Source organism: Coregonus lavaretus (genome assembly GCF_964263955.1).
Source record: "Coregonus lavaretus genome assembly, contig: HAP1_SCAFFOLD_207, whole genome shotgun sequence".
Taxonomy (NCBI): domain Eukaryota; kingdom Metazoa; phylum Chordata; class Actinopteri; order Salmoniformes; family Salmonidae; genus Coregonus; species Coregonus lavaretus.
The window spans coordinates 668,670-686,318 of NW_028162914.1; the positions used below are offsets into that span (position 1 = coordinate 668,670).

The window sequence follows — 17,649 nt, forward strand, 5'->3', positions numbered from 1 at the left end:
GAGAAAGAAGTCAAAGCATAGGGTAGGGCAGTGTGAGCAGGACCAGCGGTGTCATTTGACTTAATAAATGAGGATCAGATGTCGTCAACCTTCTTTTCAAAATGGTTGACGAAGACATCCACAGAGAGGGAGGAGGGAGGAGGAGGAGGAGGATTCAGCAGGGAGGAGAAGGTGGCAAAGAGCTTCCTAGGGTTAGAGGCAGAGGCTTGAAATTTAGAGTGGTAGAAAGTTACTTTAGCAGCGGAAACAGAGGAAGAGAATGTAGAGAGGAGGGAGTGAAAAGATGACAGGTCCGCAGGGAGTCTAGTTTTCCACCATTTCCACTCGGCTGCCCGGAGCCCTCTTCTGTGAGCTCGCAATGAGTCGTCAAGCCACGGAGCAGGAGGGGAGGACCAAGCCGGCCGGGAGGATAGGGGACATAGAGAGTCAAAAGATGCAGAAAGGGAGGAGAGGAGGGTTGAGGAGGCAGAATCAGGAGATCGGAGGAAGAAGGATTTAGCAGAGGGAAGAGATCATAGGATGGAAGAGGAGAGAGTAGCTGGAGAGAGAGCGAAGGTTGCGACGGCACATTACCATCTAAGTAGGGGCAGAGTGAGTAGTGTTGGAAGAGAGCGAGAGAGAAAAGGATACAAAGTAGTGGTCGGAGACTTGGAGGGGAGTTGCAGTGAGATTAGTAGAAGAGCAGCATCGAGTAAAGATGAGGTCAAGCGTATTGCCTGCCTTGTGAGTAGGGGGGGACGGTGAGAGGGTGGGGTCAAAAGAGGAAAGGAGTGGAAAGAAGGAGGCAGAGAGAAATGAGTCAAAGGCAGACGTAGGGAGGTTAAAGTCACCCAGAACTGTGAGGGGTGAGCCATCCTCAGGAAAGGAACTTATCAAGGCGTCAAGCTCATTGATGAACTCTCCAAAGGAACCTGGAGGGCGATAAATGACAAGGATGTTAAGCTTGAATGGGCTAGTGACTGTGACAGCATGGAATTCAAATGAGGAGATAGACAGATGGGTCAGGGGAAAAAGAGAGAATGTCCACTTGGGAGAGATGAGGATTCCTGTGCCACCGCCGCGCTGACCAGATGGTCAGATGAGGAAAGAGCCGTAGGAGTAGCAGTGTTTTCTGTGGTAATCCAAGTTTCCGTCAGTGCCAAGAAGTCGAGGGACTGGAGGGTAGCATAGACACCATAGCCATCCTTGGTCTAAGGCACTGCATCGCAGTGCTAGCTGTGCCACTAGAGATCCTGGTTCGAATCCAGGCTCTGTCGTAGCCGGCCGCGACCGGGAGACCCATGGGGTGGCGCGCAATTGGCCCAGCGTTGTCCAGGGTAGGGGAGGGAATGGCCGCAGGGACATAGCTCAGTTGATAGAGCATGGTGTTTGCAATGCCAGGGTTGTGGGTTCAATTCCCACAGGGGGTATGAAAAAAAAATATATAGGCATTAACTAACTGTAAGTCGCTCTGGATAAGAGCGTCTGCTAAATGACTGTAAATAGCCAACTAGCATGCTAGCTTCCAATAATACGGTTTAGCACCAATACCCACCAGTGTGTTAACACGCCAAGCAGATCATTCGTGTCTAACTTTGGGTTAGTTTTGACAGTTTGAGTGAGTACGTCGTCAACTTATTCAGCCAGTTAGTTAGCTAGAATAGTTAGCATACTAGCTAGCCATTGCTCTCTGCCAACGAACCAACCCCTCCTCCCACGGCACGAACACACAGAGAGAGCCAAGCTAACGTTAACTAGTCACCCATGTCCCAAATCCCCTTGAACGACTCTGGTTACCAGTATGTAAAAACAAAACATACTTTCTCAGCAGGTTGTTTGTCTGTACTGGGTCTCTCTTTGTTTGTGGAGTTTGAGCCCAACACATGACATCATCACAACAGACACAACAGCCAATCAGCAAAGGATACGATTTTCTCTCCGCTCCACAGCGAGTTCTCAACTCAGAGCACGAATCCAAACAACAGAAGACGCACACAATTCAAGCTCCACGAGTGAAGTCCAAGCTCCACAATTCTCAAAAGTTCCCCCAATTCATCCAACACCTGGAGCAATAGAAAGAGCAACCAGACACCATTCCCCTCTCTCCACAGTGAGTAGCGCCAAGTCAGAGCAACCAGACACCATTCCCCTCTCTCCACAGTGAGTAGCGCCAAGTCAGAGCAACCAGACACCATTCCCCTCTCTCCACAGTGAGTAATCAGAGCAACCAGACACCATTCCCCTCTCTCCACAGTGAGTAATCAGAGCAACCAGACACCATTCCCCTCTCTCCACAGTGAGTAGTCAGAGCAACCAGACACCATTCCCCTCTCTCCACAGTGAGTAGCGCCAAGTCAGAGCAACCAGACACCATTCCCCTCTCTCCACAGTGAGTAGCGCCAAGTCAGAGAGCTACAATAGCGTCAGTCACTTCTTCACTTGGAATATACAGTAGAGTAGCAGCTTGTTTTACCTTGTTCAGATGAAATCTTTACCTCCGATCCGATGTTTGATCAAGCTGATAAACCATTCGTCGGCATTCCATCCAGCTGTAGTTTTTTGACAAATATAAAGGCAATTCGTAATCCAATAACAAACTAGCCTTGAGGCGACAGGTATGTGATGCAGTAGTCAGACGTGCTTCCAAAGTAACCACAGAACAGTTCATCCAAAGTTCCAAGTGTAAAAAACTAACATTTATTTTCCAAACAAAAGATAATTGCATAGGCTACATTCCATCGATGAACAAAGTCAAAGCGATCAGATTTAAATTGTAAACAAAAGGTAGCAACTTTCTTAGTGGCGTGGCGTGACGTGGTGTGGCGTGAAGTGGCATGACGTGGCGTGACGTGGCATGGCGTAGTGTAGCGGTCAAAACACTGTAAGGTACCGCCATGCCTGAGGCCTAGTAGACCCATACTGCCAAAAACCTAAATAGGTAAAGGGAAGGAGAACAAATAGGTAAAGGGAGTGGCCCAGGAAAGGCTCCATCATTCTATCAAATACCCATGATAACCATAGACAACCAAACAACATGAGCTCATCAACCATACTCCATCATTCCTAATACAAAACATATACTTATATTCAATAATCATATTTTTCTAAATGGAGTAAAACAATAAATAGAGCACAAATAAAGAAAATGAGAATTTGTCTCTAACATCTGCTAAATATGTGTATGCTACCAATAACATTGTATTTGATTTGAGAAAGAGTTCAAGCCGTAGGGTAGTTCTGTGTGAGTGTGACCAGTGGACTCAATAGGCTGAGTGAATGAGGAGAGGATGTTGTCAACCTTTTCAAAGTAGTCCGCAGAGAGGGAGGAGGGAAGGAGAGGGGTGCAGGATGAAGAAGGGAGGAGAAGGTGGAAAATAGTTTCCTAGGGGGGAACCTCTGGTTAGAGCGTAACTTGAGTTCATGTGGACATTTAAAACACATTTAGAACGAGTCCCTAGTTACACAACAACAACAACAACAACAACAGAAGCAACAATAACAACAACACTCAGAACCCTAATGTCATCAATAATACAGATGTGACATCATCAACAGCTAGATGGAAGATGCTAACTCTCTCTCTCCAACTTTCCCTCTCTTCTTACCTCTCTCCCTCTCTCCTTCTCTCCTCCTCCATTTCTCTCTCCGTCCTCTCTTCACCTCCTCTCTCCTCCCTCTCACCCTCTCTCCTCCTCTCTCATCTTCTCCCTCTTCCTCAGAGATTAAAGAAAATAACGCCTGGCATAAGGCTGTGATCCTCTTCATCACTGTGCTTGTTATCACAGCGATAGTTGCCCTGGTGACAACAGCAGTATTGCAGAACCAGCCTCTCCTACAGAAGTACAAGGTACCAGATTTTTCAGATTCTGTGGCTTGGATGGAAAATGTCATAATATTGTAGTCGTGCCAGTCGGAGAAACTATAGTATGCATTGGTTGAAGCTCGATGTTGCATTTAAATATCCCTACCATCATATCTAAGCCAATATGACACCAATGTTTATGAAAATTCACAAATCAACTTGATTGGAGGTACACAGCACACTCCCCACCTCTCCTCATGAGCTGTCCGGCCATTACCAAGAACCACATACCGGATATCTTAACAGGGTCGTTGACTATTTAGTTTTCAGAGTATTTTCTGCGTCTACCTAGCTCAAATTCTAGATGTCGGATTAAAACGAGACTGTAGCATCCATAAAGTGACCATTGGACTTAAACAATGTCTGATTGGCTAAGGTTGTAGGTGCATCAGTTTTTATTAAATGTATAATTTATCACATGCTCATTTCTGTCCATTAAGAACCAACGATGTGCTACCAGGACCAGCAACTCGATTGCTGCGTAACAGCAGCAGCTAGCTAGTAGCAGGCTAGCAGCTGTAGCTAACTAGCTAACACCAGTCAGATGAGAAGCAAGCTACAAGCAAAGGAAGCTAGCTAGATAGGTGTATTTTTCTATGGAAGGTTTTTCATATGGCTGAAGTCATCTGTGTAAAATAAATCAGAGCACAAACAAACAAGCTAGCGAACGTCCTTGGCTGCTATTATAACCAGTTAGCTAGCCAATTAGCCAGTAGCCAGTAGTCACAAGCCAACGAGACTATGCCATACAGTGCCTTCAGAAAGTATTCACACCCCTTGACTTTTTCCACATTTTGTTGTCTTACAGCCTGAATTTAAAATGGTTAACATTGAGATTTTGTGCACTGATCTACACACAATATCCCACAATGTAAAAAGTGGAATTTTGGTTATAGACATTTTTACCAATTATTTAAAAATGTAAAGCTAAAATGTCTTGAGTCAATAAGTATTTGACCTCTTTGTAATGGCAAGCCTAAATACAGTCAGGAGTAAAAATAAACAAGTCACATTAATGTTTTTTTCTCTTATATAATATGTTGCATGGACTCACTGTGTGCAATAATAGTGGTTAACATGATTTTTGAGGGATTACCCCATCTCTGTACCCCACACATACAATTACCTGTAAGGTCCCACAGTCGAGTAGTGAATTTCAAGCACAGATTCAACCACAAAGACCAGGGAGGTGCACAGATTCAACCACAAAGACCAGGGAGGTGCACAGATTCAACCACAAAGACCATGGAGGTTTCCCAGTGCCTCGCAAAGAAGGACACCTATTGGTAGATGGGTAAAAAAAAGCAGACACTGAATATCCCTTTTAGCATGGTGAAGTTATTCATTACGTTTTGGATGGTGTATCAATACACCCAGTCATAGGAGGGTTTTATAAATAAACATTGACCAGTGTGTCTTGCGTTATACAGAGATGGACAGTTTACAGATTATAGAGTGCAGTGATGTGTCCTATAAGGAGCATTGGTGGCAAATCTGATGGCCGAATGGTATTTTTTAAAAACATTTTAGTCATTTTTAGCAGACGCTCTTATCCAGAGCGACTTACAGTTAGTGAATACATATTTTTTTTATACTGGCCCCCCGTGGGAATCGAACCCACAACCCTGGCGTTGCAAACGCCATGCTCTATCAACTGAGCTACATCCCTGCCGGCCATTCCCTCCCCTACCCTGGACGACGCTGGGCCAATTGTGCGCCGCCCATGAGTCTCCCGGTCGCGGCCGGCTGCGACAGAGCCTGGATTCGAACCAGGATCTCTAGTGGCACAGTTAGCACTGCGATGCAGTGCCTTAGACCACTGCGCCACTCAGGAGCTGGTAAAGAACATCTAGCCACTCGAGAGCACCCTTACCTGCTGATCTATAACTTACGTCTCCGTAATCTAGCATGGGTAGGATGGTCATCTGAATCAGGGTTAGTTGGCTTCTGGGGTGAAAGAGGAGTGATTACCATAGAGGAAACCAAGTCTAGATTTAACCTTAGCCTGCAGCTTTGATATGTGCTGAGAGAAGGACAGTGTACCGTCTAGCCGTACTCCCAAGGACTTGTATGAGGTGACTACCTCAAGCTCTAAACCCTCACAGGCAGTAAATCCGGGGAGGGGCCAGCTGAATATTAGACTGTATCATCTGTATATAAATGGATGAGAGAGCTTCCTACCCCTGGACTTTTTCCACATGTTGTTGTGTTACAGCCTGAATTTAAAATTGATTAAGTTGAGATTTTTTGTCATAAATGGAATTATGTTTTTTGAAACGTTTACCAATTCATGAAAAATGAAAGCTGAAATGTCTTGAGTCAATAAGTATTCAAGCACTTTGTTATGACAAGCCTAAATAAGTTCAGATGTAAAAATGTGCTTAACAAGTCACATAATAATTAGCATGGACTCACTTTGTATGCGATAATAGTGTTTAACATGATTTTTAAATGACTACCTCATCTCTGTACCACACACATACAATTATCTGTAAGGTCCTTACATTTACATTTAAGTCATTTAGCAGATGCTCTTATCCAGAGCGACTTACAAATTGTAAATATATATTTGTAAATTATTATTATTATTATTTTTAATTATTATTATTATTTTATATATTTCGTGGGGGTGGGGTGGGGGAGGTAGAAGGATTACTTTTATACTATCCCAGGTATTCCCTAAAGAGGTGGGGTTTCAAGTGTCTCTGGAAGGTGGTGAGTGACTCCGCTGTCCTGGCGTCGTGAGGGAGCTTGTTCCACCATTGGGGTGCCAGAGCAGCGAACAGTTTTGACTGGGCTGAGCGGGAACTGTGCTTCCGCAGAGGAAGGGGGGCCAGCAGGCCAGAGGTGGATGAACGCAATGCCCTCGCTTGGGTGTAGGGACTGATCAGAGCCTGAAGGTAAGGAGGTGCCGTTCCCCTCACAGCTCCGTAGGCAAGCACCATGGTCTTATAGCAGATGTGAGCTTCAACTGGAAGCCAGTGGAGTGTGCGGAGGAGCGGGGTGACGTGAGAGAACTTGGGAAGGTTGAACACCAGACGGGCTGCGGCATTCTGGATGAGTTGTAGGGGTTTAATGGCACAGGCAGGGAGCCCAGCCAACAGCGAGTTGCAGTAATCCAGACGGGAGATGACAAGTGCCTGGATTAGAACCTGTGTCGCTTTCTGTGTAAGGCAGGGTCATACTCTCCGAATGTTGTAGAGCATGAACCTACAGGATCGGGTCACCGCCTTGATGTTAGCAGAGAACGACAGGGTGTTGTCCAGGGTCACGCCAAGGCTCTTCGCACTCTGGGAGGAGGACACAACGGGGTTGTCAACCGTGATGGCGAGATCATGGAGTGGGCAGTCCTTCCCCTGGAGGAAGAGCAGCTCCGTCTTGCCGAGGTTCAGCTTGAGGTGGTGATCCGTCATCCATACTGATATGTCTGCCAGACATGCAGAGATGCGATTCGCCACCTGGTTATCAGAAGGGGGAAAGGAGAAGATTAGTTGTGTGTCGTCTGCGTAGCAATGATAGGAGAGGCCATGTGAGGATATGACAGAGCCAAGTGACTTAGTGTATAGCGAGAATAGGAGAGGGCCTAGAACTGAGCCCTGGGGGACACCAGTGGTGAGAGCACGTGGTGCGGAGACAGATTCTCGCCACGCCACTTGGTAGGAGCGACCGGTCAGGTAGGACGCAATCTAAGAGTGAGCCGCGCCGGAGATGCCCAACTCGGAGAGGGTGGAGAGGAGGATCTGATGGTTCACAGTATCAAAGGCAGCAGACAGGTCTAGAAGGACAAGAGCAGAGGAGAGAGAGTTAGCTTTAGCAGTGCGGAGAGCCTCCGTGACACAGAGAAGAGCAGTCTCAGTTGAATGACAAGTCTTGAAACCTGACTGGTTTGGATCAAGAAGGTAATTCTGAGAGAGATAGCAAGAGAGTTGGCTAAATACGGCACACTCAAGAGTTCTGGAGAGAAACGAAAGAAGGTATACTGGTCTGTAGTTGTTGACATCAGAGGGATCGAGTGTAGGTTTTTTGAGAAGGGGTGCAACTCTCGCACTCTTGAAGACGGAAGGGACATAGCCAGCGGTCAAGGATGAGTTGATGAGCGAGGTGAGGTAAGGGAGAAGGTCACCGGAGATGGTCTGGAGAAGAGAGGAGGGGATAGGGTCAAGCGGGCAGGTTGTTGGGCGGCCAGCCATCACAAGTCGCAAGATTTCATCTGGAGAGAGAGAGGAGAAAGAAGTAAAAGCATAGGGTAGGGCAGTGTGAGCAGGACCAGCAGTGTCATTCGACTTAACAAACGAGGATCGGATGTCGTCTACCTTCTATTCAAAATGGTTGACGAAGTCATCCACAGAGAGGGAACCGGGGGGGAGGGGGAGGAGGATTCAGCAGGGAGGAGAAGGTGGCAAAGAGCTTCCTAGGGTTAGAGGCAGATGCTTGGAATTTAGAGTGGTAGAAAGTGGCTTTAGCAGCAGAAACAGAGGGAAAAATGTAGAGAGGAGGGAGTGAAAAGATGCCAGGTCCGCAGGGAGTCTAGTTTTCCTCCATTTCCGCTCGGCTGCCCGGAGCCCTGTTCTGTGAGCTCGCAATGAGTTGTCAAGCCACGGAGCAGGAGGGGAGGACCGAGCCGGCCGGGAGGATAGGGGACATATAGAGTCAAAGGATGCAGAAAGGGAGGAGAGGAGGGTTGAGGAGGCAGAATCAGGAGATTGGTGGGAGAAGGGTTAGGGTTAGGGTTAGAAGAACAGCATCTAGTAAAGATGAGGTCAAGCGTATTGCCTGCCTTGTGAGTAGGGGGGGACGGTGAGAGGGTGAAGTCAAAAGAGGAGAGGAGTGGAAAGAAGGAGGCAGAGAGAAATGAGTCAAAGGTAGACGTAGGGAGGTCAAAGTCACCCAGGACTGTGAGGGGTGAGCCATCCTCAAGAAAGGAACTTATCAATGAGTCAAGCTCATTGATGAACTCTCCAAGGGAACCAGGAGGGCGATAAATGACAAGGATGTTAAGCTTGAATGGGCTAGTGACTGTGACAGCATGGAATTCAAATGAGGAGATAGACAGATGGGTCAGGGGAAAAAGAGAGAATGTCCACTTGGGAGAGATGAGGATTCCTGTGCCACCGCCACGCTGACCAGATGCTCTGTATGTGTTTATATATTTATAACCCCCTGAGGACTCAAACCTCTATCTATAGAACACAACTTGTTAACCATAAAACTTGTGTTTACTTCAAAAGCTTGTTGAGGACTCGAACCTCCTAAAACTTGTGTTCACTTCAAAAGCTTGTACAAGGCTTACATTACCCTAAATTGCTACTTAACTAGCAACTCACTTCTATGCAACAAGAAGGTTTCACACCCTTAATCAATCATAGCTCATTTTAACTGATAGAGCTTTTACAAAGGACTCAAACCCCTATAAATCACAGATAGGTATCACTCTTCTATTAACCTGATTTGGTTCTTTTAGATGATGGTCTAGACTCATCCAGCAATATGCCGTCTATCAGGAGATGAAGAGCTGACTCCCACAGCCCTCTCTCTTTCCCCTGGATCAACACACAGTTGATTCGTTTTTTATTGTTGTTGGTCCAGACCAATTCATCCGGGTCACGGCACAATGTGTTAGCAGTTTATGTTATTCTTCAATAACACAGACCCCAAAGCAAATCAGGGGGAGAAAAATATATTTATTCAAAGAGAACAAATCATAGTTGTTATGCTGGAAAGTAGATGGTAGACGTTCATTCTTCCCTGTCCTCAATGTTTCTCCACTGAACAAATGTAGTTTATACCCAAGCCTAGCCTGTGGTTGACCAATTAGAATTCCTTGCAATAAAATTGGGCCAATGGCCAAATACCAAGTATCCCGTTTCAGGCTCAATGTATAGACAATTTGGACCAATGGGAACTTGCCACATGTAGCTATAAGTCCCAGACTGGAGCCCCTACACAGATTCTAAACAGATGTTGAACTGATAACAACTATTTCCATTGATCGTTAATTCTCTCTTGACCTCTAGTCCTCTGCATTGTGTATTTATCTTTGAATATTCTTACAATGCCAAATCTTTTCAGCCTCCTGAGGGGGAAGAGGCGTTGTCGTGTCGTCTTCATGGCTGTGTTGGTGTGTTTGGACCATGATAGGTCCTTAGTGATGTGGACACTGAGGAACTTGACGCTCTCGACCCGCTCCATAACTGCCTCGTCGATGTGAATGGGGGCGTGTCCAGCCCTCTGTTTGCTGTAGTCCACACTAAGCCCCTTTGTCTTGCCCAAGTTGAGAGAGCGGTTGTTGTCTCTGACCTCCTCCCTATAGGCTGTCTCTTCATTGTCGGTGATCAGGCCTTCCACCGTTGGATCATCTGCAAACTTAATGATGGTGTTAGAGTTGTGCACGGCAAAGCAGTTGTGGGTGAACAGGCAGTAAGGGAGGGGACTAAGCATGCACCCCTGAGGGGCCCCCGTGTTGAGGGTCAGATTGGCGGATGTGTTGTTGCCTACCCTCACCACCTGGCGGCAGCCCGTCAAGAAGTCCAGGATCCAGTTGCAGAGGGTGGTGTTCAGTCCGAGGGTCCTTAGCTTAGTGATGGGCTTGGAAGGCACTATGGTGTTGATCGCTGAGCTGTATTCAATGAACAGCATTCTCACGTAGGTGTTCCTTTTGTCCAGGTGGGAAAGGGCAGTGTGGAGTGCATTAGAGATTGCGTCATCTGTGGATATGTTGGGGCGGTATGCGAATTGGAGTGTGTCCAGGGTTTCTGGGATGATGGTGTTGATGTGAGCCATGACCAGCCTTTCAAAGCATTTCATGCCTACAGATGTGAGTGCTACGGGGTGGTAGTCATTTGGACAGGTTACCTTGGCTACGGGGTGGTAGTCATTTAGACAGGTTACATTCTTAGGCACAGGGATTATGTCGGTTTGCTTGAAACATGTAGGTATTACAGACTGGGTCAGAGAGCGGTTGGAAATGTCTCTCTCTCCCTCTCTCAGTATTACAGACTGGGTCAGAGAGCGGTTGGAAATGTCTCTCTCTCCCTCTCTCAGTATACAGACTGGGTCAGAGAGCGGTTGGAAATGTCTCTCTCTCCCTCTCTCAGTATTACAGACTGGGTCAGAGAGCGGTTGGAAATGTCTCTCTCTCCCTCTCTCAGTATTACAGACTGGGTCAGAGAGCGGTTGGAAATGTCTCTCTCTCCCTCTCTCAGTATTACAGACTGGGTCAGAGAGCGGTTGGAAATGTCTCTCTCTCCCTCTCTCAGTATTACAGACTGGGTCAGAGAGCGGTTGGAAATGTCTCTCTCTCCCTCTCTCAGTATTACAGACTGGGTCAGAGAGCGGTTGGAAATGTCTCTCTCTCCCTCTCTCAGTATTACAGACTGGGTCAGAGAGCGGTTGGAAATGTCTCTCTCTCCCTCTCTCAGTATTACAGACTGGGTCAGAGAGCGGTTGGAAATGTCTCTCTCTCCCTCTCTCAGTATTACAGACTGGGTCAGAGAGCGGTTGGAAATGTCTCTCTCTCCCTCTCTCAGTATTACAGACTGGGTCAGAGAGCGGTTGGAAATGTCTCTCTCTCCCTCTCTCAGTATTACAGACTGGGTCAGAGAGCGGTTGGAAATGTCTCTCTCTCCCTCTCTCAGTATTACAGACTGGGTCAGAGAGCGGTTGGAAATGTCTCTCTCTCCCTCTCTCAGTATTACAGACTGGGTCAGAGAGCGGTTGGAAATGTCTCTCTCTCCCTCTCTCAGTATACAGACTGGGTCAGAGAGCGGTTGGAAATGTCTCTCTCTCCCTCTCTCAGTATTACAGACTGGGTCAGAGAGCGGTTGGAAATGTCTCTCTCTCCCTCTCTCAGTATTACAGACTGGGTCAGAGAGCGGTTGGAAATGTCTCTCTCTCCCTCTCTCAGTATACAGACTGGGTCAGAGAGCGGTTGGAAATGTCTCTCTCTCCCTCTCTCAGTATTACAGACTGGGTCAGAGAGCGGTTGGAAATGTCTCTCTCTCCCTCTCTCAGTATTACAGACTGGGTCAGAGAGCGGTTGGAAATGTCTCTCTCTCCCTCTCTCAGTATTACAGACTGGGTCAGAGAGCGGTTGGAAATGTCTCTCTCTCCCTCTCTCAGTATTACAGACTGGGTCAGAGAGCGGTTGGAAATGTCTCTCTCTCCCTCTCTCAGTATACAGACTGGGTCAGAGAGCGGTTGGAAATGTCTCTCTCTCCCTCTCTCAGTATACAGACTGGGTCAGAGAGCGGTTGGAAATGTCTCTCTCTCCCTCTCTCAGTATTACAGACTGGGTCAGAGAGCGGTTGGAAATGTCTCTCTCTCCCTCTCTCAGTATTACAGACTGGGTCAGAGAGCGGTTGGAAATGTCTCTCTCTCCCTCTCGCAGTATTACAGACTGGGTCAGAGAGCGGTTGGAAATGTCTCTCTCTCCCTCTCTCAGTATTACAGACTGGGTCAGAGAGCGGTTGGAAATGTCTCTCTCTCCCTCTCTCAGTATTACAGACTGGGTCAGAGAGCGGTTGAAAATGTCTCTCTCTCCCTCTCTCAGTATTACAGACTGGGTCAGAGAGCGGTTGGAAATGTCTCTCTCTCCCTCTCTCAGTATTACAGACTGGGTCAGAGAGCGGTTGGAAATGTCTCTCTCTCCCTCTCTCAGTATTACAGACTGGGTCAGAGAGCGGTTGGAAATGTCTCTCTCTCCCTCTCTCAGTATTACAGACTGGGTCAGAGAGCGGTTGGAAATGTCTCTCTCTCCCTCTCTCAGTATTACAGACTGGGTCAGAGAGCGGTTGGAAATGTCTCTCTCTCCCTCTCTCAGTATTACAGACTGGGTCAGAGAGCGGTTGGAAATGTCTCTCTCTCCCTCTCTCAGTATTACAGACTGGGTCAGAGAGCGGTTGGAAATGTCTCTCTCTCCCTCTCTCAGTATTACAGACTGGGTCAGAGAGCGGTTGGAAATGTCTCTCTCTCCCTCTCTCAGTATTACAGACTGGGTCAGAGAGCGGTTGGAAATGTCTCTCTCTCCCTCTCTCAGTATTACAGACTGGGTCAGAGAGCGGTTGGAAATGTCTCTCTCTCCCTCTCTCAGTATTACAGACTGGGTCAGAGAGCGGTTGAAAATGTCTCTCTCTCCCTCTCTCAGTATGGAATCGTCCTGGATGCTGGCTCCTCACATACAGCAGTGTATATCTACGAGTGGCCGGCAGAGAAGGAGAATGACACAGGAAGAGTGCAGCAGACACATGCCTGCAAAGTCAAAGGTAGACAAACACACACTATAATCATAAAAACCTAACAATGCTAACGTTATCTAGCTAATATGTGTGTGTGTGTGTGTGTGTGTGTGTTTCGTGTCCAGGTGCTGGTATCTCCAGCTACTCTGTGTTTCCAGGGCAGGCAGGGGCGTCTCTGAAGAGCTGTATGAAGGAAGCAGAGAGCCTCATCCCCCTACGCAGGCACCACGAGACCCCTCTCTACCTGGGGGCCACCGCCGGAATGAGGCTGCTCAGGTACCCTGACCCTTGGACACAACATGTCCTTTCGTAGGAAAGCCGGAGGCAAAGCCAATATTATCAGTTGGATGATTGGTTGAGCTTTCTTGGGTGCGTGACCACTCCGAGCCCTTACCAAAACACAAAATATGGCAGACAATTTCTCTCGCCTCAGATCTGAAAGATTTCCACCAGATAGTACAGCCACAAAGTCAAAATTGGCTATATAGTAAAAATAAACTAAAATTAAAGGTTAGGGTTAGGCATAAGGTTAGCAATGTGGTTACGGTTACGGTTAGGGTTAGGGTTAGGTTTAGGTTTAAAACCTAATTTTAAGATGATAAATTGTAGAAATAGGCGGGGTTTCTGACTTTGTGGCTCTGGTAACTAGTGACGACAGATCAGAAATTAGTAGTAACGAACCCCCAACTTCAATGATGCTTATCTTAAAGTTATCCACTGATCACCGCATTTAGGAAGATAGCAAAAATGACTGAAATGACTCTCAGGCCAGGCATTAGCCACTACTAGCCATCTAATAGGGGATTACTTATTCTTTGACACATTTGGCTAATCTTGCTTATATCAAGCAATAGACAGTTTGTGGAAAGGTAAAAATAACAATTAGTGGACTCGTTTTATGAATGATCAGACAGTGAAACTTCACTGAACAACAATATAAACAAAACGTGTTGGTCCCATGTTTCATGAAGCTGAAATAAAAGATCCCTGACATTTTCCAGACGCACAAAAAGCTTATTTTGTGCACAAATGTATTTACATTCCTGTTAGTGAGCATTTCTCCTTTGCCAAGATAATCCATCCACCTGACAGGTGTGGCATATCAAGAAGTTGATTCAACAGCATGATCATTACACAGGTGTGCCTTGTGTTGGGGACAATGAAAGGCCACTCTAAAATGTGCAGTTTTGTGACACAACACAATGCCACAGATGTCTCAAGTTTTGAGGGAGCCTACAATTGGCATGCTGACTGCAGGAATGTCCACCATTAGTGTTGCCAGATAATTGAATATTCCTTTTTCTACCATCCAAAGTTGTTTTAGAGACCGGCCTCACAACCGCAGACCACATGTATGGCGTTGTGTGGGCGAGCGGTTTGCTAATATCGACATTGTGAACGAAGTGCCCAATAGTGACGGTGGGGTTATGGAATGGGCAGGCACAATCTACGGACAGTGAACACAATTGCATTTTATCGATGGCAATTTTAATGCACAGAAATACCGTGACGAGATCCTGAGGCTCATTGTCGTGCCATTCATCTGCCGCCATCACCTCATGTTTCAGCATGATAATGCAAGGCCCCATATCGCAAGGATCTGTACACAATTCCTGGAAGCTGAAAATGTCCCAGTTCTTCCATGTCCTGCATACTCACCAGACATATCACCCATTGAGCATGTTTGGGATGCTCTGGACCGCCGTGTACGACAGTGTGTTCCAGTTCCCGGCAATATCCAGCAACTTCACACAGCCATTGAAGAGGAGTGGAACAACATTCCACAGGCCACAATCAACAGCCTGATCAACTCTATGCGAAGGAGATGTGTCGCGCTGCATGAGGCAAATCGTGGTCACACCAGATACTGACTGGTTTTCTGATCCACACCCCTACTTTTCTTTGTGACCAACAGATGCATATCTTTATTCCCAGTCGTGAAATCCATAGATTAGGTTGTAATTTATTTATTTCCATTTCCTGATATCCTTATATGAACTGTAACTCAGTAAAATCTTTGAAATTGTTGCATGTTACGTTTATATTTTTGTTCAGTATAAAATAGCTTGTGAGGCTTTCGTTTATTTCCCAATGAATGAAGCTGAAGCTGGGTTTCCCAAGTCGTTCAGCGCTTACTGCTAATGCTGGCCAGCCAGCTAAATAGACAGCTCTGCAGCGGATCAGTGTTATTGGGATGTTATTGGGATCCATATTAGCTATTAGCCAGGGGTCCACATGCCCAAGAAGGCTCAACCAATCACCAGACTCATGGATATTATTGACTTTGCCTCCGGCTATAATATGAAAGGAAATGTCGCCCCCAGGACACTAACCAGGAAGTTCACATAAAAACACTGGACACTAACCAGCAAGTTAACATAAAAACACTGGACACTAACCAGCAAGTTAACATAAAAACACTGGACATTAAACAGGAAGTTAATATGAAAACACTGGACATTAAACAGGAAGTTAATATGAAAACATTGGACACTATACAGGAAGTTAATATGAAAAAACTGGACACTAACCAGAAAGTGAATATGAAAGCACTGGACACTAACCAGGAAGTAATTATGAAAACACTAGACACTAACCAGGAAGTTAATATGTAAACACTGGACACTAACCAGGAAGTAATTATGAAAACACTGGACACTAACCAGGAAGTAATTATGAAAACACTAGACACTAACCAGGAAGTTATTATGAAAACAATAGACACTAACCAGGAAGTTATTATGAAAACACTAGACACTAACCAGGAAGTTATTATGAAAGCACTGGACACCAACTAGGAAGTTACTGGACACTAACCAGGAAGATAATATGATAACACTGGACACTAACTAGGAAGTTACTGGACACTAACCAGCAAGTTAATATGAAAACACTGGACAACAACCAGGAAGTTAATATGTAAACACTAGACACTAACCAGGAAGTTAATATATAAACACTGGACACTAACCAGGAAGTTAATTTGTAAACACTGGACACTAACCAGGAAGTTAATATGAAAACACTGGACACTAACGTGGAAGTTAATATGAAAACACTAGACACTAACCAGGAAGTTTTTATGAAAGCACTGGACACCAACTAGGAAGTTACTGGACACTAACCAGGAAGTTAATATGAAAACACTAGACACTAACTAGGAAGTTAATATGAAAACACTGGACTCTAACCAGAAAGTGTGTGTGTGTGTGTGTGTGTGTGTGTGTGTGTGTGTGTGTGTGTGTGTGTGTGTGTGTGTGTGTGTGTATGTGTTTAGGATGGAGAACCAGAGTTTGTCTGATCTGGTGCTTGGGTCGGTAGAGGAGGCGTTGCGTTCCTCTCCGTTCTCCTATCAGGGCGCTCGCATCATCACAGGCCAGGAGGAGGGAGCCTTCGGCTGGGTCACTGTTAACTACCTGAGTGACCGACTGAAACAGGTGAGTGATCAACTGAAACTAGACAAAACTGGACTTCTCTTTCGCATTGAAACACAGCTCATCCATAATGTTTGCACCCCGGTGCCGGATGCGGGATATGCCTCGTCAACGTCCCTCAATCTAGGGGTGGAAGGTGTAGCTGTACTCCAAATTATCCCATTATCCGAAAAGACAAATCGAGAAGCAGTGGTGGAAAAAGTACCCAATTGTCATACTTGAGTAAAAGTAAAGATACCTTAATAGAAAATGACTCAAGTAAAAGTGAAAGTCACCCAGTAAAATCCTACTTGAGTAAAAGTCTAGAAGTATTTGGTTTTAAATATGCTTAAATATCAAAAGTAAATGTAATTGCTAAAATATACTGAAGTATCAAAAGTAAAAGTATAAATCATTTTAAATTCCTTATATTAAGCAAACCACACAGCACCATTTTCTTGTTTTTTAAATTTACGGATAGCCAGGGGCACACTCCAACATCTATACAAACGAAGCATGTGTGTTTAGTGAGTCCGCCAGATCAGAGGCAGCAGGGATGACCAGATCAGAGGCAGCAGGGATGACCAGATCAGAGGCAGCAGGGATGACCAGATCAGAGGCAGCAGGGATGACCAGATCAGAGGCAGCAGGGATGACCAGATCAGAGGCAGCAGGGATGACCAGATCAGAGGCAGCAGGGATGACCAGATCAGAGGCAGCAGGGATGACCAGGGATGTTCTCTTGATTAGTGTGTGAATTAGAATATCTTCCTGTCGTGCTAAGCATTCAAAATGTAACAAGTACTTTTGGCTGTCAGGGAAAATGTATGGAGTAAAAAGTACATGATTTTCTTTAGGAATGTAGTGAAGTAAAAGTACAAGTTGTCAAAAATATAAATAGTAAAGTACAGTACAGATACCTCAAAACACAACTTAAGTAGTACTTTAAAGTATTTTTACTGAAGTACTTTACACCACTGTGATTAGGTGAACACAGCCCCTAATGAAGTGCTGAAGTACTTTACACCACTGTGATTAGGTGAACACACAGCCCCTAATGAAGTGCTGAAGTACTTTACACCACTGTGATTAGGTGAACACACAGCCCCTAATGAAGTGCTGAAGTACTTTACACCACTGTGATTAGGTGAACACACAGCCC

The 17,649-nt window shown here is 45.8% G+C and overlaps 1 protein-coding gene across 1 annotated transcript in view; it reads left to right on the top strand.

The window, feature by feature from the left end:
- LOC311118689 (ectonucleoside triphosphate diphosphohydrolase 1-like) overlaps positions 1–17,649 on the top strand; it is a 64,318-nt gene that overhangs the window by 22,682 nt on the left and 23,987 nt on the right. Inside the window, exons 2-5 of the mRNA XM_084193476.1 lie at positions 3,699–3,826; positions 12,984–13,101; positions 13,200–13,350; positions 16,352–16,511. Coding sequence (XP_084049602.1) covers positions 3,699–3,826; positions 12,984–13,101; positions 13,200–13,350; positions 16,352–16,511 — 557 coding nt within the window. The remainder of the gene's footprint in view (positions 1–3,698; positions 3,827–12,983; positions 13,102–13,199; positions 13,351–16,351; positions 16,512–17,649) is intronic.